The sequence below is a fragment of the Gouania willdenowi genome, chromosome 16 (assembly GCF_900634775.1).
Source record: "Gouania willdenowi chromosome 16, fGouWil2.1, whole genome shotgun sequence".
In the NCBI taxonomy this organism is placed as follows: Eukaryota; Metazoa; Chordata; class Actinopteri; order Blenniiformes; family Gobiesocidae; genus Gouania; species Gouania willdenowi.
Genome location: NC_041059.1, coordinates 2,983,995 through 3,007,443, shown reverse-complemented (window position 1 = coordinate 3,007,443; position 23,449 = coordinate 2,983,995). Strand labels below are relative to the sequence as shown.

General features: G+C 39.1%; 1 protein-coding gene across 3 annotated transcripts in view; it reads left to right on the top strand.

The window, feature by feature from the left end:
* Window positions 1-23,264, top strand: part of adam15 (ADAM metallopeptidase domain 15) — a 31,870-nt gene extending 8,606 nt beyond the window's left edge. The window contains exons 5-25 of one of the 3 annotated variants that reach the window (XM_028470657.1): window positions 52-128; window positions 1,635-1,860; window positions 2,578-2,643; window positions 2,731-2,802; window positions 2,870-3,039; window positions 4,375-4,459; window positions 5,711-5,859; window positions 5,929-6,106; window positions 6,534-6,626; window positions 6,705-6,900; window positions 6,984-7,092; window positions 8,663-8,858; window positions 9,022-9,099; window positions 9,874-9,985; window positions 10,050-10,203; window positions 12,389-12,500; window positions 15,721-15,789; window positions 20,302-20,376; window positions 21,479-21,544; window positions 21,707-21,837; window positions 22,448-23,264. In XM_028470657.1, coding sequence (XP_028326458.1) covers window positions 52-128; window positions 1,635-1,860; window positions 2,578-2,643; window positions 2,731-2,802; window positions 2,870-3,039; window positions 4,375-4,459; window positions 5,711-5,859; window positions 5,929-6,106; window positions 6,534-6,626; window positions 6,705-6,900; window positions 6,984-7,092; window positions 8,663-8,858; window positions 9,022-9,099; window positions 9,874-9,985; window positions 10,050-10,203; window positions 12,389-12,500; window positions 15,721-15,789; window positions 20,302-20,376; window positions 21,479-21,544; window positions 21,707-21,837; window positions 22,448-22,472 — 2,439 coding nt within the window. In that variant the 3' untranslated portion in view covers window positions 22,473-23,264. The remainder of the gene's footprint in view (window positions 1-51; window positions 129-1,634; window positions 1,861-2,577; window positions 2,644-2,730; window positions 2,803-2,869; window positions 3,040-4,374; window positions 4,460-5,710; window positions 5,860-5,928; window positions 6,107-6,533; window positions 6,627-6,704; window positions 6,901-6,983; window positions 7,093-8,662; window positions 8,859-9,021; window positions 9,100-9,873; window positions 9,986-10,049; window positions 10,204-12,388; window positions 12,501-15,720; window positions 15,790-20,301; window positions 20,377-21,478; window positions 21,545-21,706; window positions 21,838-22,447) is intronic. The other 2 variants (XM_028470658.1, XM_028470659.1) reach the window with 2 other exon arrangements.
* The last annotated feature ends 185 nt before the right edge of the window (window positions 23,265-23,449 follow it).

Below are 23,449 nucleotides of genomic sequence, written 5' to 3'. Positions count from 1 at the left end.
TGTGTGTGTGTGTGTGTGTGTGTGTGTGTGTGTGTGTGTGTGTGGTCACAGACCCACTGTTTCTATCACGGTGCTGTGAGAGGATTTCCTCTGTCCAGAGTTGCACTGAGCACCTGCAATGGCCTCCGGTGAGTAACTGGAGTTTAACGCTGTGTAGTACTCAAGTAGTAAAAATTACTCGTTACTTTAGATTTTAAAAATGACAGAAATTGGTTAAAAGTTGCAAAATAGAGTAGCCATAAACGGACAGAAAAAGTGTTTAAAAGGTTTCAAAGTGTCAATATTGGAATAATTAGTTTAAACTGGCAAATAATGGGCATGATACATGGTGAATGTAGTTAAATTGGCAAAATAAGCATGAAATATGGTGAAAAGAGGTGAAAAGTAACAATAATAGGTCAACATATGTGACATGTGGTGGAAAGGGTTTATAAGTGCTGAACATGTCATTAAAATGTGATGTAGAAGTGTCAGAAATGGGAGTAATGTAGCAAAAATTGATTAGAAGGAGCAAAAATATGGCAAGAAAATAGGTTAAAATATGGTAAGTTTGGTGTAGTTGCGGAAAAATAGGGAAGAACAAAGGGATTTTTTTTTTTTTTTTTTTTCCCGCATTTTATTAGTTTTTGTGATTTTGTGTATCTTAAAAGTAATTTTGTGTATTTGTTTTAGGGGCCGCACATATTTAAGCAGAGGGCCCCATGTGGCCCACGGACCACCAGTTGCACATGCTTGCTCTGAGCTCCAGTCTTATTAAAGCTGCTGAGATCACACTGTGTGTTAAACCCACACGTTTCTCTAAGAAAGCCTTTAAAAAGCTGGGGTCAGTCACTGTGTTTCCTTATGATCACATGGTCAACAGGCGCTCTGATCCGGATCAGCACCCGTGACCTCTGACCCCTGCAGCAGGACTTACAGGTTGGGTCATTGGTTCACGTGAGGCCAAACAAACGCTCCCTCAGCGTTTTCTTTTTTTTAACCATTCATAAAGGGAGCTGATCAGAAATCACTTCCAGATTATGGTTTTATGGTTCACAGATTGTGATTGGTCATGTTTTTTTTTATTCAGAATTAATTATTCAGAATTAAATTATTCGGAATTCCATTTGGTATTAAAATCAGAATAAACCAGCCACTTTATTTGGATTTAAGTTGAATTCAGAATGGTCCTTTTTATTTGGAATGAGGTGTTTACGAGGTGATTTTTATTTTAACTTTTATTCTGAATTAAAGATCTCATGTAAACATAGCCATTGTGTCTGATTTATGGGTCACATCATCCTTTTATTGAATTTCTCTGTCGTTTTGCGTATTTTTAGATTTATTCATATATAATTTTTCTATGATTTCTGTTTTTATTGTCATTCTGTTTGTTTTTGTTGTAATTTTATATGTCAGGTGTCATTTTGGGTTATTTTCTTGTCATTATGTGTGTTTTTGTGGTCATGTTATATATTTTTGTCACTTTGTTGATCTTTTGTTGTTGTTTTGTAGGTCGTCCGTAATAAATTTGTGCATATGTTTTTTGGGGGGGGCGCTCCATTATTAGACCCACTTGCCCATGTGTGATGTGTAGCCACCAGTGTGGGTGGAGCTTGTGTGTGATTGATAGCTCTGACTCCTCCCCCTTGCAGAGGCGTGGTGGCTCTGAACTCCACACTGAGCTTTGAGCTGCAGCCGAAGGAGAACGAGCCGATAGGAGGAGGAGGAGGAGGGAGCGGAGGAGGAGATGACGAAGACGCCCTCCACTTGGTGTTCTCCACCAGCCCAGTAGAGGGCGACGCCTCTGCTGCAGGATGTGGGGTTTCTCACTTGGATGTGCCTCCGATACACAGCAGCACACACACACACACACACCGGGTAAGCATTAGAGCTGTAACTAACGATTATTTTCATAAGCGATTAATCGGTCAATAAATGAATCAATTGATCAATCAGATTTTTTTAAAAACACAGTAAAGCATATTTAAACTCTGCTTAAGCTGATTAAGCTTTAATAAAAGTGTCTCTCACGCACACACAATTATTCGTGGTGCGCGTACACACAAACACACATGCACGCACACACAAACACTGCGTCACGGTCAGTGACATAAATCCCACGACAACAAATCGATAATGAAATTCGTTGCCAGCTCTTTTAATAGTTGATTTTTTGTAAACGCAATTGATTCGTTGTTGCAGCCTAAGTGAGCACATGTGAAGAAAGTCACACTAATCACAAAATGTAACATTTCAAAGTGTCACAAACGAACCACAGGAAATCCTCGTCTAATTCACAGTTTTTATGATAAATCTGGCTTTAGTTTCACTGATTAAATAACAAACTTTGATTGAAACCTTAAACTCTTTGATTGACTGCAGACAGTTCAGGAAAAAAGCAAACTTTAAAACTGTACACAATAATAACAGAAAAATACACAAAACGGCAACAAAAATAACCAAACAGACTAGAAAATATAGCCGCGTCACCTTTGCCGTGCTGCCTTGAAAAATGTAATGTAACGTTTCACCAGTTCTAATGACTACCAGTTAAAGTGGAACACCCTCAGCCATTGGTGTGTGTTCTGTGTGCAGACGAAGAGGGACATTCTGTCTGAAACCAAGTACATTGAGCTGGTTCTAGTGGCTGATCATCAGGAGGTCGGTTCCCTTTGTTCTCATCCCCACATTGTGAGTTCACATCCCCACATGGTTCTGACCCGTTCTCCTCTCTCTATGTCTCTACAGTTCCTCAACTACCAGAAGAACAACAAGACCATCATCTACCGCATGTTGGACGTGGCCAATCAGGTGGACTGGGTGAGGCTCCTCCCCCACATGTGTACATGTGACCTGTCCAGTCTCACTGACCACGTCTCTGCTTCAGTTCTACCGTCCTCTGAACGTGCGCGTGGCTCTGACGGGTCTGGAGATCTGGAGCGACCGCGATAAGATCCACGTGGAGAAAAGTCCCACCGACACCCTCAACAACTTCCTGCAGTGGAGGAGCAGAGACCTGTTGCCCCGCCTCCGCCACGACAACGCCCAGCTCGTCATGTACCACACTTCATCACATTTATACTTAGATTTAGATTTAACTTGTGTAAAAGTGGAAACATGAAAAATAAAACTAAACCTAAATGTTAAATCTAAATATTTAATTCAAATGTAAGTGTTAAATCTAAATGTAAAAGTTAAATCTAAATGTTGAATCTAAATTTAAATGTTAAATCTAAATGCAAATGTAAAATCTAAATCTAAATATTAAATATAAATGTTAAATCCAAACGTTAAATGTAAATCCAAATGTTAAATCTAAATGTAAATTTTAAATCTAAAGCTAAATGTTAACTGTATATGTTAAATCTAAATGTTAAATCAGTCGCCAAGTGTAAAGCTAAATGTTAAGAAATTATACTTATTATAAGTAGGCTGGTCAGCGCCTGTCGATCTCGAGGCCCCCCGCCCACACTCCACACAGCCCACCCTCTAATGTCTTTTGCATCATCTGTGTCTTCATCACTGGTTAAAGTGAGTTGACATACAGTATGCTGGTACTCAGTAAATTTACGTCTGTAGAATTCTTCAGTTTGGAGCAATCCCGCCATGTCTCCGCCTCTTGCCCTCTCCTCACTCACTGTGGGTGGGGCCTCATGATAGACAGGTGCTGACTTGCCCACTTTGCATAATTTCTAAACATTTAGCTTTACACTTGGTGACTGATTTAACATTTAGATTTAGATATAATTTTAATACTTAGATATAAATTTAATATTTAGATTTAGATGTAAATTTAACATTTAGATTTAGATATGAATTTAATATTTAGATATAAATTTAACAATTAGATTTTAGATTTAGATATACATTTTATATTTAAATTTAGTTATAAATTTAACATTTAGCTTCACATTTAGATTTACATGTAACATTTAGATTGTTTACACATTTTTAACAATGATCTGGAACATGCTGTTTGTTCTCAAGTGTGAGGAAAGTGAGCTAAATGTTCAAAATATGTCGGCTATGAACCAATGACCACGTTTTTAAATTCAGCACCATATAAGTGAGGGTTCAGTCCATGTCAGAGACATATTTCCATTTTCAAATCCTGCTCAGCTGTGAGATTTTAGTGCAAGATTTTGAATGAGATTATGAGTGAAATTAGACATTCCTCCCTTTGCTACACTTGACATTACGTTCACACACCCATTTTCAGAGGGAAAAAAGTGTGTAAATGTGATTTTGTCCCAAAAACACACGTGAGTTATTTCCGTATCACGTTGGAGCCTGATTTTAGATAAAGAGAAAGAAGCATGATTTTTTTTTCCCCCAAAATATTGTGAAAGTGATTTAAACCCAAATGACTGTGATTGGTTGTTTTCTGTTTAGGGGCGGGTCTTTTGACGGCACCACTGTAGGAATGGCTTCCCAGTCGTCCATGTGCTCCAGAGACAGATCGGGCGGGGTCAACGTTGTAAGTCCCATCATTAAACAGTGACCGCTGACATTTCACACATGATGGTCCTTGAATTTTATTCCATTATGGATTAATACAAAACTTTTATGGATAACGGATTCAAAACGGATGATTTGTCCCCTAATTTGACCTTTTTAAAATAACCTCAAACAGGATTTGCTAAACCTCTGAACATACCAGATGAGACATTAAATCGATCAACATCTACATTTATACTTTTAAATGTGATGTGGATTTGTTTTTTCATCAATGGGGAAGTTTAAAACTCAAACTTTAACTAATGACAAAAACAAAAAACTACTTTGAAATGTGTTTGCATGATTGTAAAGCATTCTAAAACTAAAATAACAGAATAAACATAAAAATACACAAGAATAAGTGGATAAAAATAACATAATTACAATTATAACTGACCCCAGCCTTGGTATATTTAATGCCACTTTTAGGAGCAAAGGAAAATCTAATATACAAGTCTAACATCATCATCATAGATATGTTTAATCTGATCTATGAAGTGTTTTTGGTGCCTCAGATGCTGACTCCTCTCTCCCAGTGCTTAATGCATAAATCAACGCCGGCCTCATGTTATTCCGACAGTAAGAGAGAGACAAAATTGTCTTGGAATAAAACATTTTTAAAGTGCCTTTTGATAACTAAATGGACCAATAATATCACGTGAACACAAACAACCAATTAACCTAAATGTTTAATAAAAGAATAATGAATCAGCCTTAATATAATAACGGATAATCGCTCGTTACGGAGCATCCGTCTCTTATTCTGAGTGACAGCTGTAAAATCTGCCATGTTTCAGCACCAAGGACAGCGCTAAGTCACGGCTAATTTAGCCACACATTACACCCAGCACAGAAACAACCTCAGACTTATTTACCTCAGGTTTAGCTTCACTTATTGACCTAAAAAACTCTTTAAATCCAACTGCATTTTTTAGTCATTTTCTACCGTCTTCCAAGCTGACGAGACAAAATTTTTGCAGAAAATCACACTTTAGACGTAGCGTGGGCGTGGCCTGACTTTTCCCTCTCTTCCTCACTTGTGCTCAGTTTTTAAATTCAGTTTTGTGTGTACGATAAATGTCCAGTGTACAGCTGTCCAAATATAATAATTTAATCAAAACACATAAAAGCTAGATGAGGTGCTGTTTTTTATCAAATAAGTGCCGGTCAACTTCTTGGAGGTGCCGGATCTTGCACTGGCCCAAATTAAGCTCTGATCCCTCTCCTCCAGGACCACCTGGTCAGCGTTCTGGGCGTGGCCTCCACTGTGGCCCACGAGCTGGGACACAACCTGGGGATGAGCCACGACACGGCCGAGCGCAGCTGCTCGTGTCGGAACGAGCCGCGTCACGGGGGCTGCATCATGGAGCCGTCCACTGGGTCAGTACCGCTACACCCGCCACCCTCACCCCCTGACTCCCCTCACTGACCTTTGACCTCTGACCTCAGGTTCATGCCCGGGCAGCAGTTCAGCAGCTGCAGCGCCGCAGACCTGTCCGTCAGCCTGCTGCACGGGGGAGGGATGTGTCTGTTCAACGTCCCTCAGCCAGAGCGGCTGCTGGGGGGGCCACGCTGTGGGAACCTGTACGTGGAGAGAGGAGAGCAGTGTGACTGTGGACTACTGGAGGTATTTCACTGCTGGAAACATCACTCCTGATCATTGGTTGGGGTCAATTATAACTGTAATTGTGTAATTGATACTTAATTACAATTATGATATAATTATAGTTGTAATCATAATTGGAAAAAATATGCTGCCGTTGTAATCGCAATTGAATTGCAATTTACAGTGTACATAGTGTTTATGTCTAGTACGTGTATGATTCACTAGTGAATTGTATTATTTAATTCTATTGTATTTTTTCTTCCCTTATTTAATTATTGTTTGATACCGTTATATTTCCTGTTTCCCTGTTTTTTTGGAGCTGCTGCAACATCTAAATTTCCCGCATTGGGGGATCAATAAAGTGTTATCTTATTTAATTCAGATAATGGACTGTAATCTGTGTACCTGTTTACCTATTTTATCTGCGTACCTGTCTGTGATTGGTCAGGAGTGTGAGGATCCGTGCTGTAACGCCTCCACCTGTCAGCTGATCCCAGGCGCTCAGTGCTCGTCCAATGGGATCTGTTGTGAGGGCTGTAAGGTCAGATTAACTCCGCCCTCGTTAACCGCAGCCTTAACAATGTGACCCATGCTAACGTGGCTCCGCCTCCTTCAACAGCTGCGAGCGGCGGGCTTGGTCTGCCGCCAGCCACTGGGAGAGTGCGACCTCCCAGAGTTCTGCACAGGCTCCTCCGCCTACTGCCCCGCCAACGTCTTCCTACAGAACGGAGAGTCGTGTGAGGACGGCGCCTCCTACTGCTACGGAGGAGTGTGTGCTAGCATGAACAGCCAGTGTCAGACGCTGTGGGGCCCCAGTAAGAAGCCAGTTAACACTCAGTGTTTACACATCAAACCCAATGGTTTTACATGAAATAATGGGATTAACGTGTGTCTCCAGACGCCACCAGTGCTCCCACTGTTTGTTTCTCATCAGTAAACAAACAAGGAAACAAATATGGCAACTGTGGTCAGCTGACCAATGGATCCTACGTCCCCTGTGACAGTCTGTGAGTACGCACGCACGCACGCGCGAGCACCAGGGTTGGGGTTAATTAAATTGTTAAATTACAATCCTGTCTTCAATTACTGATATTCAAATGTTAAAATTACAATTGTTAGTAATTTACAATTACATTCTCAATTACTAAAGTTCACTTAAAATTAATTTAATTACTGAGCCTTTAATAAATGAGCTCATAAACCTTGACCTTCCTCTTGTGTTAGCTTTCTGTTAGCATCTCTAATGCTAACGGGTATTGATTATCTCGTTTCTTTTTCATCTCTTGGTTACCTTGTTAGACTTCCTTATCCATTAAAGTATTGGTATTATTATTTTTAATGTCAGTATATACACCATTTAATTAGTTTTTTAAATGGTAAAAGGATCCTTAAGAGAACTGACAGGTAAAGTTGATTTGAAACATATTTTAATAATTACGTATGTGTAAACCATAAAACTGTAACATGGTTCCACAGGTTTGCATTTAGTTAACTTGTAATTGACGGTTTTTGTAGAATGTTCATCAAAAGCCAATTATCTGAACTGAATTACCATAATTTCCAGGCTATAAAACGCTACATTTTTCTCACGCTTTGAACCCTGCGGCTTAAACAATGACACTGCAAAATTGTGGATTTGAAGCGATCGCGTCCGTAGTCTGACTCAGAGTCCGACTCACTGTGATCACGGTAAGAAGAGCGGATGAAGCGGTGTATCAGTTTGGTTACAGTATAAAGTGACCATAAAAAGCTGTAAATGGACTGATATGTAGGAGTGTGGCGATATCTCGATACGGCGATATATCACGATATTTTTTCGCACAATCGATTATTGATATGCTAAGATTTTTTAAAATTTTTCTTTCAAAACCTTTTCTGCTTTTTCACTAAAATGTGCAGGTACGTCTTCACAGAAATGTTGTCACTGTTTGTTGAAGGAACCAATATATTGATGACTGTAATATTTCACTATAATGGCGTCACTGGTAAGAAAGACCCTATTTTTTGTTTACACAAAGCACTATTGCAGATACTTATTTGTTTACATTGGTATGTTGACACTTATTTATACAGAAATGTTGCACTAAAATCGTGTCACTGTTCATAGGACATGTTTGTTATGTCATAGATTATTGTAGATTGATTTCTGACCAATATATCAATAATCGCAGTATCGTCATATCGTGAGATAGTTATCGCGAGCTTTGTATTGCGTATCGTATCGTTTCGTGAGGTACCCAGAGGTTCCCACCCCTAATATAGACGTGGGGCAGTGAGGAGGACTTCGTGTAGGAAAGGAAACTTATCAGTTGAAACATGAACATTTTCGGGAAACCTAACTTGAGTAAAGCAGCCTGTTCTGATTGGCCGAGTTGTTTGAAGGGCACCCTCATCGGCCAATAGAGTGCGTCCTATGTTAGGCTGCAGCATTTATGTAAATTTTTCTTAGAAAATTGCTAAATCATTGTAATGCGGCCAATAAAACTGTTCAATATGCAATTATTATTACATAATAGTAATTAATGATCAATTACGTGATTACAATTATAATTGAGTGCTATGTGTCTGTCCTCACAGTGACGTGCGCTGCGGTAGGATCCAGTGTCAGGGCGGGCAGCAGCGCCCCCTGCTGGGCACCAACGCAGAGATCCTCACCACCACCGTCCGCTTCAACCACAGCGACCTGATCTGCAGAGGGACGTACTTCCACCTGGGCGACGACGTGTCCGACCCCTCCACCGTGGCTCAGGGCACCGCCTGTGGGCCGGCCAAGGTCATTTGTACACTGGGATTGGTCAGATACCAATGTTTGATAAATCACACTTTGGTCCTCTCAATGTGAACTCACATTTACACCCATTTACACACAAGGTTGATAAATGTGGGCCAGTGTGTGAGTGGGATTCTCAGTAAAGAGAACTTTTCCAAACCGACAGGCCTGTTTGAATCAGCGGTGTCAGGATGCGTCTGTGTTTGGAGTGGACGAGTGTCGCAGGAAATGCAACGGCCATGGGGTGAGTGAGAAAAGTCCTCTTTGTAAAGATCTCTTTTTGAATTTGGGTTTCGTGGAAAACGTTCCGTCCTGCATAAAGTGAAGCTCCACTGTTTTTACAAATGTTGCCTTAAAATCTTTGAAATGTCCTACAAAACATATTATTTTGTACCATATTCATTTTATTGACTTTTAAAGGTGGGACAACTTGTGTTCCGCCATCTTGAAATCATGTGATTGATGATGTCACATGGCTGCTCTGCCTGGAAACATCCCATTGTTTTCTATTCGAGCCTGATTTTTAGATCATTTCAGTTTTTAAATAATTTAGCTGTTTTTTTAGATCATTTAAGCAGTTTTTTCAGTCAAAATGGCAACTTGTGCTATTTTGGTTGCCATAAATAATCAGGAAAAGTTAAAAATGTCAATGTAAATCTATGTTTACCGAAAGAGGAGAAAAACTGCCCAAAATAAAATCTGTGACCACAGTGGGCGACAGCTCCAACCCTGCGTTTAGTAGTTGACAATGAAGCAGAGAAGAAGAGCTCTCCTGAAGGAACTTTACTCTCCCTGAAACAGTGCGCTGACACGCTCTGGTGGCTGAAGTTAGAATGTAAATCACAGACTGTTGAAGACACACAAACCTTGAGGATAGAAGTCCTTTTGGACTTTTTAAGGACGTTTAAAAGATTTTAGGACACATTTGTAAAAACAATGGAAGATCCCTTTAAAGGGTTTCTTAATCAATTGTCCTTTAATAGTCTGGTTCTGATACGTGTGTGTGTGTGTGTTACAGGTGTGCAACAGTAACGCACAGTGTCACTGTGATGAAGGCTGGGCTCCTCCTGACTGCAGGTTCTCTGGTAGCGGTGGCAGCGTGGACAGCGGACCAACTCGAGCAGAAGGAGGCAAGTCCTCAACACACACACACACACACACACACAGCTGACCATTCTCCTGCTCTCCTATCAGAGTCCGATCCCATCCGAGTCGCCCTGCTCATCATCTTCCTCTTCGTCGTGCCGGTGACGCTCCTCTTCCTCGCTCTGCGCATCCCTCGTTTCAGGAAAAATCTCTTCTGTCTTGGACCAAACGGCTCATTACACAAAACACGTCAACACAACCGGTAACACACTGTGTGTTCTTCTGTTCGTCAGTATGTGTCTCAGGGTTATAATTGTAATTGCGTAATTGATAATTACACATATGACATAATTAGAATTGGAATTGTAAAAGTATTAATATATATATATATATATATATATTATTTTATTTATTCATTTTTTCTTTTAGAAAAAGAAAGACAAAAAAATAGGATTTATTGATTATTCAATGTAACACTCCAGCTGTTTGTTTATCGAGTTAATTGTAAAAATATGTAAACAAACATTGTTTTCACTGTTTTCTTACCCACAATGCAGTGTGTCTGACTGCCAGGGCTGGGGTGTAGACTTTGGCTCCGCCCACAGCTCCAGGTACCCTCGAACCCTCCGAGTCCTGGTCTGTGTTTATCAAGACTCTTAGAAATACTGCTTAGGGCGTTGGTCGCCCTCTGTAACCACCAGACTGGTTCAATAGATCACACCCCACAGCTACAGTATATATTAGGGCTGGGACATTAACACGTTAATTACGATTAAATATTTACAGAAAAATAATGCACAAAAAAAAAAATAATGCTGTTAATCACTTTTTTTAATTTATTTTTTTTTACTCCAGACGGTGCGGAACCTTTCTTACTGTTCTCTGTATACTCGTAACACTGATGCACAAACCACAACACAAGAAACAGGAGAACCCAAGGAGAAATCGTTGCTGTGCTGTGATTTTCAGTTTTTATCAACTGTTTAACAGTAAAAATTACTGCAATCATGCGTTGAAAGCACCAGGAAAACTGTGAGCACCTTCACATATCGTTGAGTTTCATTTACACAAATATTCATGTTTTCTTTGTCACATTTACTTTTTCCTGCGGGCTGAATTGAATGCTCCGAAGGGCCGGATTTGGGCCTCGATTGAACAACTACCACAGATCAATGATCCCCAACCCTTGCGGACCACAAGCAAAGAATCAAGCATAGGATTTACACATACTTTATTTCCGGGTCTTTTATTTTGAAATATTTCCACTTCCGTTTTAACACACTTGAGTCGTTGTGTCTCAAACACGATCAATCGATGCCCGTGACAAGTTATTTAAGGCTAAGATTAAACTGTAAGAAGCTTGATAAATGCCAGGCCTGCTGTGTTTTTTTCCGGCCCTGTAGTCAGAGAGGATTCTGGGAGATGAAGTCTTCTCAGTGTCTGTTTGCAGCTTTCTGTCTTTGATCCTGAAGGCTTTGAATTCAGGATCCTGATGTGTTTGTGAAGCATTGTGCCTCAACCCTGTGAGAGAGTTGTCTTTAAGAGTTGTGGCAGAATTATATCTCCTTAGAGAAGACGAAGAGCAGACATGGGCAACTGGTGGCCTGGGGGCCAAATGTGGCCCTCGGTCTAATTTTGTGCAACCCCCAAAACAAATCCTAAAAAATTGTATTTCAAAAAGTTGGAAGGAATAAAAGTTCAACATAATACACAAAATAACACTCAAATTGACAGAAAATTGCATTAAGTACACAAAAACACACAAAACAAACAAAATGACAACAAAAACACAAAAAACAACACATTACAGAATAAAGACAGAGAAACTGTCAACAAAATACACAAAATGACAGGAAAATACAGAAAACAACAACAAAAATACAGAAATTGATCCCAAAAATGCACAAATCAACAGAAAAAGTACAGAAAATTAGAGAAAAATACACAAAATTACACCAAAAACACAAAAAAACACATAATGACTGTAAAAACACACAAAACAAAACATTACAGAATAGCTCCAAAGAAGCACATTGTTAACAAAATTACACAAAATGACAGGAAAATACAGAAAACAACAACAAAAATACAGAAAGTCACCCCAAAAATACACAAATCAACAACAAAAATACAGAAAATGAGAGAAAAATACACACCAAACACACATAATGACTCAAAACTGACAAAGCATCAAAACCACAGACAAAAAAGAGACAAAAGCCTTTTTTTCCCATTGTGTTAACACTCTGATTGGTCATTATTCTAAATTAATATTGATCATGTGACCCTCGGATCAGATGCAATCATATTTTTGCGGCCCACGCAGTGATAGAGTTGCCCATCCCTGACGTAGAGCTTCACGTCCTGCTGTAGAAGAAGAAGAAGAAGAAAAATGGTGGCGTTGTGCGGCTGATCAGGAGGAAAACTCTGTTCTCGTTTCACTCCAGGACTCCAGTGATGGAACGAGTGGACGGCAGGAACGGAGAGCAGGTTCGACCCCTGAGATACCAACACATGCTTCACAACGACGCTCCTCTGGCCCCGCCCCATAACAAACAGGTAACCATGGCAACTAGTGTCCTCTGGAAGGACTTTTCCATTTCACTCCCAGTGAAATACCGCGCAGCCGTGCGATTACGTAGCACGAGCTTCGAATGAGATTATGGAGCAGAAATTTCACCAATTTGTCGGCATTCAGTCACATGTTTTCCGAGGAAAAATAGTGTAAATGTTTGCTTACTGTCCCAGTATCATGTTGGAGCCTAGTTTTGAATAAATAAAAAAAAAAAACGAAATCGTTCAGATTTCTTTTCACGCAAATTCACCCTTTTTTCTGCATTTTTCCTAATTACCCTAAATTGGAGTCTCTCTCTGTCGAGAATCAATTATCAGAATTACAGTTCAGCTCTCAATAATATCATGTTCACGCATCACATTTTAATTGAGCAGTGAAATGTAGAATGAGAGAAGTGTGGGATATTCTCCTGTTACTGAATACAAAGTAAAGCTTTGACTGCTTAATGATGCAAACAGAGCAGCTATGGAGTCATTGGCTGGTAGCATCACGCTACATTTAAAAACACCTCCAATAATATACACTACAGTAACTTTTCACACGCACGGGTGGACACGCACACGCAGCGCACGCGAAAAGCAGCGTTTCACCTCCACATACCACAGTATCCATTTTCTGCATCTTTGTGGCTCTAAACTCAGACCCTCAAGGAATTTGCGATGTTACGATCGCAACTAATAATGCAAATTCAGCCAATCCCCGCAAATTCTGCGCGGCCTTGCAATTCTGTCTAATCACCGCAAATTTCCACAATTTTAACCAATCTGACTAAAGATTCCGGTCGATTCGGCCACACAACGTGGCTGAAGTCCGTCTGCTTTGTGTCAGCATCAACTTCTAGAGCCGGCAGCTGGGATCACCATTTAGTCTGGTTACAAACTGTGTCACAATAGCCATTCTGACTCTTTCCAGCAAAATAGAGTCAAATGTGTCTCACGAACGCAACTGTTTAATGATCTCCTGCTGCTCTAGAAGGACTTTTAAAGAAAATAACCTGATTAAACCTCCACTATTATATATGATCATTTTGGACTTCACATTAATTTTGATTATTAAGAAGTGTAGTAATGTATTTTAAATATTTCAACAAGGTATTTGTCAGTGAAGTGCATCTTATGCCAAAAATTGTTTTGAACTTTAACTTTGAACTTGAATGAACAGTCTGAGCACAGCGTAAGTAGCAAAAATAAATGTTCGGTAGTGCCACGCGCATATCAAATCTCAGTACAATGCAATCCCAGTACGCCACACCGGACGGACATGAGAGAGGGGATGGGCGTCTCAGCCGCACGCTCACACTACCAAAGCTCTGAAGCATTTCAACCCGTTCACACGCCACACCATGTACTGTGTATGGCTGATGTGTGTGTGTGAGAGTGAGCCCACGGGACTCCTTGGCCCCCACTCTTTCTGCTGGCCTGGCCTCATCTTCAGGTCCGGGGCGGTGCTTGGGTTTTCAGTAGCGGTTCTTGCACATACATTGGTCTACGATGCACTGGTCTTGGAGGGATAAAACTGGTACTGGGCTTAACTTTAGACACGTTGATCCTAAATACCTGTTTTAAGTATTACGACTCACTCCTTCCCTCTGTTCACAGCCACCACCATTATACCTAAGCTTCACAATGGTCACCAGACTGGCTTAATTACACAGCACAATAAGCACAATATGCACAACTACAACTTCACATCTCACTCTCACTTTAAAATAATCAACTCTTCCCGACTGTCTCTCCTCCCTGTTCCCTTCCCCCACCCATGTGTAACACTGCCCTCTCTTTTTATATTCTCCCTTTAATAAAGTGTTTCTTACCCTTCCTTAGGGAGGGCAGATGATGGTCACAATTATGCAATAAAATAAATCTATAAATGTATTTAATTGCAATAACAAAACATGTATTGCTGTCTTAAAAAGATTGCACTTCTTGTAGTGTTGACCTTTGACAGCATGTGCAGACAAAGAAAAAAACAAAGCCCACGAAGGAGAGAATGTGCGTGCCAATGAATAGAGTCCGCCACGGTATCCCGGATAGGTAGCGAGTCTTATGTTATATAGTGCAGCTCTACAACAGCAAAACAGCCTGTTCTTTCTATGCTGTACCATCTTTAAAGAGCGTGAGGTGCACAGGAGTTAACCCCGGCAGAGAAGCTGGAGAGTACAGATCTCCCCTGTGTCCCCCCCAACCACAAACGGCACCCTAACACCACACACACACACACATATGCACACACTCACACAGATAAGCACCCCTACACTAAGAAATATTAAATGCTAATAAACAGTTTTGTGTCTTTTATCAAATTCTACCTTCAAACACATACTCATTTGGCCATAATTGACAACTACTTAAGCCCCCTCTATATGAATACATATTTCTGACAGGCTCTGTACTATTATGTGAAAATTGCTGAACACATGAGACTCAAGTTGCAGAAGAGTCTCACAGGAAAAGAACCATTTATTTATTTTAGAATGTTTTTGTTTTTGTTTAAAAAACTTAAACTGATACCCTGTAATATTCTCTGCACTGGAAACGTGATGGAAATAATCCATATTTTGTTAAATTATTGTGAATCTTTTCTGTATTGATATGAAATAATTCAAAGGCAATATGGTTCTTTGGCAAATTGACGAGTTTAGGCAATGTTATGGAAAATAATAAAGCCTCAAAATGATGCAACTTTTACTGCAGTTTTTTAAAAAAGCTGCTGCAACAATCGCAGAAGTTGGCCGTGAAATCCTGGAGGGACTTTAAATAAAACACGTAACACTCATGTCTGAGCACAGCCTAGCCCGTGTTAAATGATGTAGAATTAGGCTGGATCTGACCCCGCCCATCCCGTGGTCGACAGTGGGCGGTGCTTCAGTAGCTGATGGTGTCTTACACAAGGAGGACCTACTTCAGTCACATGGACCGGGCCCAGCGGCTCCTCTAACAGTGCTGTAAACTAGTATCCCTGAGTGACATGAACATGCTACTGCTAAGTAACAGATTAGCCTTGTTAGCTTAATCATATTTTAGCTACAGAGGTGGGACCATCACCACACACATTCAATTAGCGACATAAACCGTAGAGGGTTTTATTGTACAGTAGACGTTTTTATAACGTACTACCACATATAATGTTATTCCTCTGATCTTTAACCTCTTTGCATGTGTTCCTCGCTGCTTTGCCTCCATCCTCTTGTTTTTATCTCATCAGGTTGATGACAGACCTTCTGCTCCCTCTAAGCCACTCCCCCCTGACCCCGCCCTAACACCCCCGCTGCAGGTAACCTCACCTGTTAGCTTCTTCAGCCTTTCACTCTCTCACGTTTGACAAAGTAGAAGAAAAATGAGTTATTGTGATATTTACAGCCACTCATTTATAATCTGTGTACCCTTTGTTCTTTGGTTTTGGAACCAAATCAAAATAACAAATAAACAGTATGGTTATTTTGTTTTACTGACTTAAAACCAAAACCGAAATACAGAAAAATCAAAAACCAGACTAACAGAGTTTTTCTGTTTTAAAATGAAAATCTTCTGTTTGTGAGATATTTGGATATTTTCGAGAAAACTATGGACGTTGTCATGTTTTAAACTCACCACACAGAGGGACCCACAGACGGGGGCGGACATTAACTCTGCTGCGTTTGATAAACGATGACGTTTTGTTATGGAGTTATTGATGCTGGAAGTCTGAATCTGTGAATATCTGCCAACTTTACCGAACAGTGTCACGGTCCAAATAGTATTTAAATAATCTGGTGACTGACTATCGACTGTGAGGGTGGTGTGAGGAATAATAGATGTTGGAACTTCTACCATTTGACACTTTTGCAAAAACAATTTTTGCACAGACACAAACGGCTTTTTTGAGGGCAGTAAAAATATTTATTTTTACAAGTTATATATAACGCTAGCCACTAATGTCAAGACACATGGAAGTTGATCACAAGAAACAAGGAGGACCAGTAGATTCATTACACCACTGCTGGTTCCTTTAATCACATATCATGTTCGTAGAAGACTCTCTGGTCTTTGGAGAGAGCAGACGTGTTTTCATTCGCTCCGATAACACGACCTTGGCTACAGCTGGCTACAGCTGGCTACAGCTGAACAGCCTGAAAAATTGGGCCCAAGACTGAAGGAAAATGGTGAAAAAACCGCAAGGAGGCCCTTCGGAACCCAATTCGGGTTTGGAAGAGGTCAAGGAGATGATACGCGAGGGTCTACGAAACCTATCTGTCGAGATAAAGTCGTTGGAAAAGACGGTGGAAAACTCACTGGAAAACCTACAAAGCGAAGCAAAGGTACTGAAAGAAAAGAATGAAAGAAATGCTGAAGAGATAAAATTGTTGAACGCCAGGGTTGAAAAGTTGGAACAAAAGGAAAGAGAGAAAGATGTCATCATCACAGGCCTAAAGATAAAACCCAGGAGTTACGCGAGTGACGAAGAAACAAAATCGATTGAACAACAGGTCATTGACTACCTGGAGTCGAAGGACATTGTCCTGAACCCTGACAACATCAACTCCTGCCATCTCCTGCCAAAGAAAAATGATAACAGAGCTGTAAAAATAACCTTCACGAATAAGAAATTCAAAGGAGAACTACTGAAGCAAGGAAGAAAGCTGAAGGAAACGAAGGTTTTTATTAATGAAAGCCTGACCAAAAAAAATGCAAGCATCGCATGGAAGGCACGCCAAATAAAAAAAGGAGGAAAGATTCTAAAAATGTGGACAAGGAACTGCAGGATTTACATCACACCACTGGGAGAAGAGAACGGAAAACCAATCCTCATCAAAACGATGGAAGACTTGGGAAAATACGAAGGATCCACCTAAACAACAACATTACTGATGGTAATCATGGATATGGATCCAGATCTATATAAACACTGGAAACAAAACTCAGACTGTGATTATTTTACGGAGACTGAATTAAATGTGGAAACCAAGAGTCATTTATTCATTTCAATTGCTAGGTGGTGGGGTGATTAAGGATTACATTAAATTTAAATTCAAAGTGTTTATTGTCATATGTGCAGTTAGAAACACGTTTTCCTGTACAATGAAATTACTACTTTGCTTATGAATTAAGATATAATAATGTGTTTATACAAGTTAAATCTAACAGTGGAAACACTGCCAATAAAACTAACAACAGCTGGATTAACCTTGATGTAGAGACAAAACAAGCTGCAAACTTGTGTGTCCAAAAGAGACATTCCCGAGTGGTGACATTATGGATGAAAAGGGAAAAACCTTCCAAACACCTTCGAAAGAGGAACTATTCTTGAACTGGAGGAATGCTAACAACGTCTGGCAGGGAACAAGGCCAACACAAACAACGATAGAGAGGAGGAGGAATAAAAAAAGACAACACTGACTACAGATGAGAATACACAAAAAAGGACTGTTCAGAACAACTCAAGAATGTTTGACCCGAGAGATTAAAACATGAAGCTCTCATCCATAGTTTCCCCGTAAATATCCAAAAATTTTAATTTTAAACAGAGAAACGCTGCTTGTTTGGTTTTTTGGTTTTTCTGTATTTCTGTTTTGGTTACAGAATTACAGAATACAGAATACATTTGGTAACTCAGTGGGCAAGTGCACATCTCTATACATGAATAAACTACTTTTGTTATCTTTGAAAATTGACAACATTTTGTATTTTCTAATCAGATAAAGACAACCAATCCAAGGAATCCAACACTCTTAGAATTTTAATTAGCAAAACGTTGTTTAAATAACTTTGACAAGTATTACCCCAAGCCATATTACAATAGATAATTTAAACAAACTAGATGGACTCTACACAGAATACCTATAGGATTTAATTATTTTCCGACAAACATATACTCAGCAAGTTTTTGGTCAACAATGGCTCCTAAAAATGTGGTTTTATCTACTGTGTTAATTTTGACTCCATCAATTAGCAAATCCACATCATTTTGACTGAGGCTCAGGTTTTTTGTGCTAAACATCATGAAGTTATTTTTATGTATATTAAGAGAAAGATTGTTTTATCATTGTTCAAACTCCTGGTGACAATAACAAATTTATTACAGATTATTGATCGTATCATGTAGCGTAGGATACATGATACATCTCCAGGACCAGACATGGACACTCCTGGGTCCGGTTTCTAAAAACGCTTTATCCAGATAAAATTGATCCTGATTTGCTAATGCTTTTTTTTCCTTTCCATTATCACGTAATCCATTTTATTTTTGAGACGGTTTTTCAAAGCAAGATCGGATTGGATCAATCTGATCCAGATAATAACTCTTCAGGATCATCAAATCTGGATAACCAGAGCTAATCTTAGTTTGATGTAGGGATATCAAGCCGTAGGAGACCCTGACCAACCTCCTGCATTCTGACAGTACTAGAACCAGAACTAGAACCAGAACCAGAACCAGAACCAGAACTAGAACCACAACCAGAACCAGAACTAGAACCAGCAAACAAGACGTGCAACAAGGGATGCAATAGTTAGACACTACCTCTGTTTTGCATTTGTTTTGGATTTTAAAAACCAGCGATGTCGTTGCTTTATTATCCTGTTTTATCATTTCATGCATCACTAAAAAATAATCAAAAAACAAAACAACAATGTTTTTGATTGTGATAAATACATCATTTATTGACGGAATTAAATAATTATTTGTGGTCAATATTTAGCTGTTGAGGGGATTATTTTATGAGGCCAAACTCTTTCTACTTTGCTGTAGGTCTATACTGTTATAACTTACCTGATCACTGTAGGCCGACGGATGAACAGATCAAATATATATGAAATAAAAATAAATATATTGTAGGTTTTACTGCATGATCCAAATATATGAATATTTAATCCACTTTTAAAGTTTCATTACATTTTGTGCCTGAAATCCACTCTGAATCCACCCTTCTGATGGGATCAGTTTAATCCAGACTTTTTGGATCAAAGTGATCCCAATCCTACTTAAAAGTTCTACAAAACCCAAACTAAAATTGGATTACATGATCTAATCAGATTACGTTATCAGTTCTTTATTTTACAACCCCATTTTCAGGATTTGATCCAATCCGTTATCCAGATTTCGAGCTGATTAGTTTAGAGAAACCAGACCCAGAAGATGATTCATCTTATTTCACGTGGTTTGTTCAGAAAGCTTCAGTTTCCTGTAAAATATGCTGACGATGTCATTGTATAATCTATTAAACATTTATTGTCTCAAAACTAAACTTTTCTCATTGCTACACGCTAAGCTACCCGCATCTCTCTAAATAAAACAATGCTATTAGTCAGGGTTGTGGTCAATTACATTTTTCAATTACAATTATGCCATCAATGATTCATCTCCAATTACAACTCAATTACAATTACTTTGACCTGCATTTTTTCTCATCATAATTAAAATTACATTTTTATTTTCCCCTGAAAGTCAAATACAATTACATTCTCAATTAATCACAATTACAGCTTTTAATAAATAACCTCATAAAACGTAACCTTAACCCTAACCCTTTTTATCGAATTTCCATGCCAATTACAATGAAAAGGTCAATATCTGAACTCAATTACAATTATAACAGTAACATTTTTAAAATTATGCTTACAATTATAATTACATCTTAATTGTACTTTTAATTATTGATTTTGCAATTGCAATTATAATTGAGCCCAACCTTGCTATTAGTACTAGCTTAAACATTTCAGTGCATGAGGATTTCCCAGAATGCTCAGCGGTTGCTTTGCAGTGACTCGACTCTTTTTCCGGCTCTTTTCTCACCACCGCCTGCCTCAGTTGGTCAAAGAGCGTCCAGCTCCACCCACCAAGCCTCTGCCCCCTGACCCCCCTGCCGCCCCCTGCTCCAATCAGGTACAAGCACTGAGAAAGGTTTGTGTTTTTGTTTGATGTCCGACATCAAAGGAGGAAGAATCAATGTCACTGTGGGTGAAACGCAACGAATAGAAACGGATACAGTTAAAGCTGGAGCTTGTCTCACTAACGCCCCCTGCAGGTCAGCAGAGGAAGTATGTGTATGACATGTATGATATTTTTAACCCCGTAAAGCCTGAATCATTAAGTAATTGACAGAAAAATCCAATGTTTTTAATTGGGGCCTTTATTGTTCCTCATGAACAACCAAAAACATAGTATCAATTTCTATTTATAAGTTTTAATTTGTATAATATTTGATATATCTGGTCTCGATGCTTGAATATTGTTTGTTTTTAAACCAACAAAAACATAATAAATAACCAACATGTCAACAAATTGGTAATTCCATACATACTTAAGAACTGTTTTTAATGCTATTTTCATACCAATGGAACTGCCACGGTGAGGTCTATAACATTTAACTTATTTTTTCTCGTTTTATGGATTACAAAAGTTTTATTTTGCATGGTCGTAAAAACAGTTTATGTCCTTGTTCAGATAGCGATGACTCACAGTGATTACATCTCTGTCTGTTCCCCATGTTGGTTACCAAATTATGTAATTTAAACATTTATTTAGTTTACTTTAAAAAAAAAAAAAAAAGACTTAAAATATAGATATATAAAGTAATATCACACTGCATCAATGCACTAACTCTTCCTATTGACGTTTCAGTAAAATGTTCAATGTTTTTTTTACCTTAATCTTCTAAAAAATTAAAAAAGTTCTTCTAAAACCACATGTGCATCTTTCCTCATAAATGATAATGTTGTAGAGTTGCTGGAAAGGAAACTAATTACTGCCCCATGGTGGATTATCCTTGTATTACATGTATATAATCATATACATCGAAGAGAAAAAACATCACACTGATCATCTAGAGAGTTCCAAAACTCATGTAGCTGAATGCTGGTCACAGCCCCGCCCACTTTAAGCATCCGTTTATAAAGTCGCCCTGTGAGTCTGTGCTGCCTTTGAGCGTCACTTCTTCTTCTTCTTCTTCTTCTTCTTCCCTCCTCTTCCTCACTAACCCTCACAGCCGCTAACCAGTCGTCCAGCTCCTCCCACCAAGCCGTTGCCGCCCAATCCTGTCTCGCCTGCACAGGTTAGTGAAGAGTCAGGTGATCATTAGTGATTTGTGATTTAATGAGGTCAGCAGTGAGGTCTTCGCTGACCGTGGGACAAATCTAAATCACAGAATCAGTCCTTTCTGATCAGAAGCGTCTCCATCTAGTCCTGTACTCACATGTCACCGGTTCCTCTGCAGGTTTTGGTTCCTCTCAAACCGATGGTGCCAAAGAAACCAAGAAGTTTGGCTCCACCCACTCAGCCCCGCCCATCGTTTCACCACGTCCCCAAACCAATCAGCACCAACAAACATTCCTCTGGTCGAACCAGGTCTGTGTTTATGATATTTGCCCTGTCTGTGATATTGGTCCTCTCTGTTATTGTGTCTGTGATATTTGTCCTCTCTGTTATTGTGTCTGTGATATTGGTCCTCTCTGTTATTGTGTCTGTGATATTTGTCCTCTCTGTTATTGTGTCTGTGGTATTTGTCCTCTCTGTTATTGTGTCTGTGGTATTTGTCCTGTCTGTTATTGTGTTTGTGATATTTGTCCTGTCTGTTATTGTGTCTGTGATATTTGTCCTGTCTGTTATTGTGTCTGTGATATTGGTCCTCTCTGTTATTGTGTCTGTGATATTTGTCCTGTCTGTTATTGTGTCTGTGATATTTGTCCTCTCTGTTATTGTGTCTGTGATATTGGTCCTGTCTGTTATTGTGTCTGTGATATTTGTCCTGTCTGTTATTGTGTCTGTGATATTTGTCCTGTCTGTTATTGTGTCTGTGATATTTGTCCTGTCTGTTATTGTGTCTGTGATATTGGTCCTGTCTGTTATTGTGTCTGTGATATTGGTCCTGTCTGTTATTGTGTCTGTGATATTGGTCCTGTCTGTTATTGTGTCTGTGATATTGGTCCTGTCTGAATTCTCCTTCCTGTCTCTACAGACTTCCTCACAGACTGGACTCCTGAGACCAGGTCAGACCACAGACTGAACTGGTTTCCAACCTCTGGTTCTGAAGCTTTTGCTCAAAGCCTTATTTTATGAATCAAACTGTGATTTGCTGCTATTCGCTGCTGGAACTCGTCAGCCAATCACGCCAAAGAGACGAATGAATGTTTGAGAAGCTCCGCCCATCGTTTGCTCCGAGTCACAATGTTTCATGGCCTTTCTTAGCAAAGCGAGTCACGTGATGCTTATTAACCAATGAAGGACAAGAAGAGTGAAGACAGTGAGACTTCCTGTTTGGTAAAAACATGGATCATGTCAGGTTTTAATTTATCAATGAAAAGACCACGAGCTGCTTTAGTTCTGGAATAAATCAGGAGTTATCACACTTAGTCAACTCAGGATCTACTTTAATATATCTGGGTGAGTAATATCTAAATCTTAGTAAAGGTTTAACTGCTAAACATTGTAAAAGTTTACCTAGTAAACCTGGTAAAGGTTGGTTTATCTGGTGAACTAAGTAAATGTTTAATTGGTTTAACTGATAAACTTCATAGTTTTGATTGTCTACAATTATTTTTATGAGTCAGATCTGTCTGTTTGAAGAGGAAGTCATGTTATTTTGTGGTTAAAGAATATGTTTTAATTTCTTCTTCTTCTGCTGCTGTTATTATTCCCACCACTGGAGGGCAACAAACACCTGGTGCCGCACATTTATTTTTCAGTTAAAAAAAACTATTAATGCTAACCCTAAAGCTACGGGCGCTGATTGTAAAGTAGCTCATGCTAAAATAAACAGCAACATTTAGCAACAAACCACGTTTTAAAAAAATGTATATGAATATTTTTTATGTTACTTTTGACCAGATTTACAGCAATATTTGTGAAATTGTGGTATTTTTGGTCTCGTAAAAATATGTCAATGTTTAATCTAAATGATAAATATAAATGATAAATATTAAATATAAATGTTTAATATTTAATATGAATGTTAAATGAT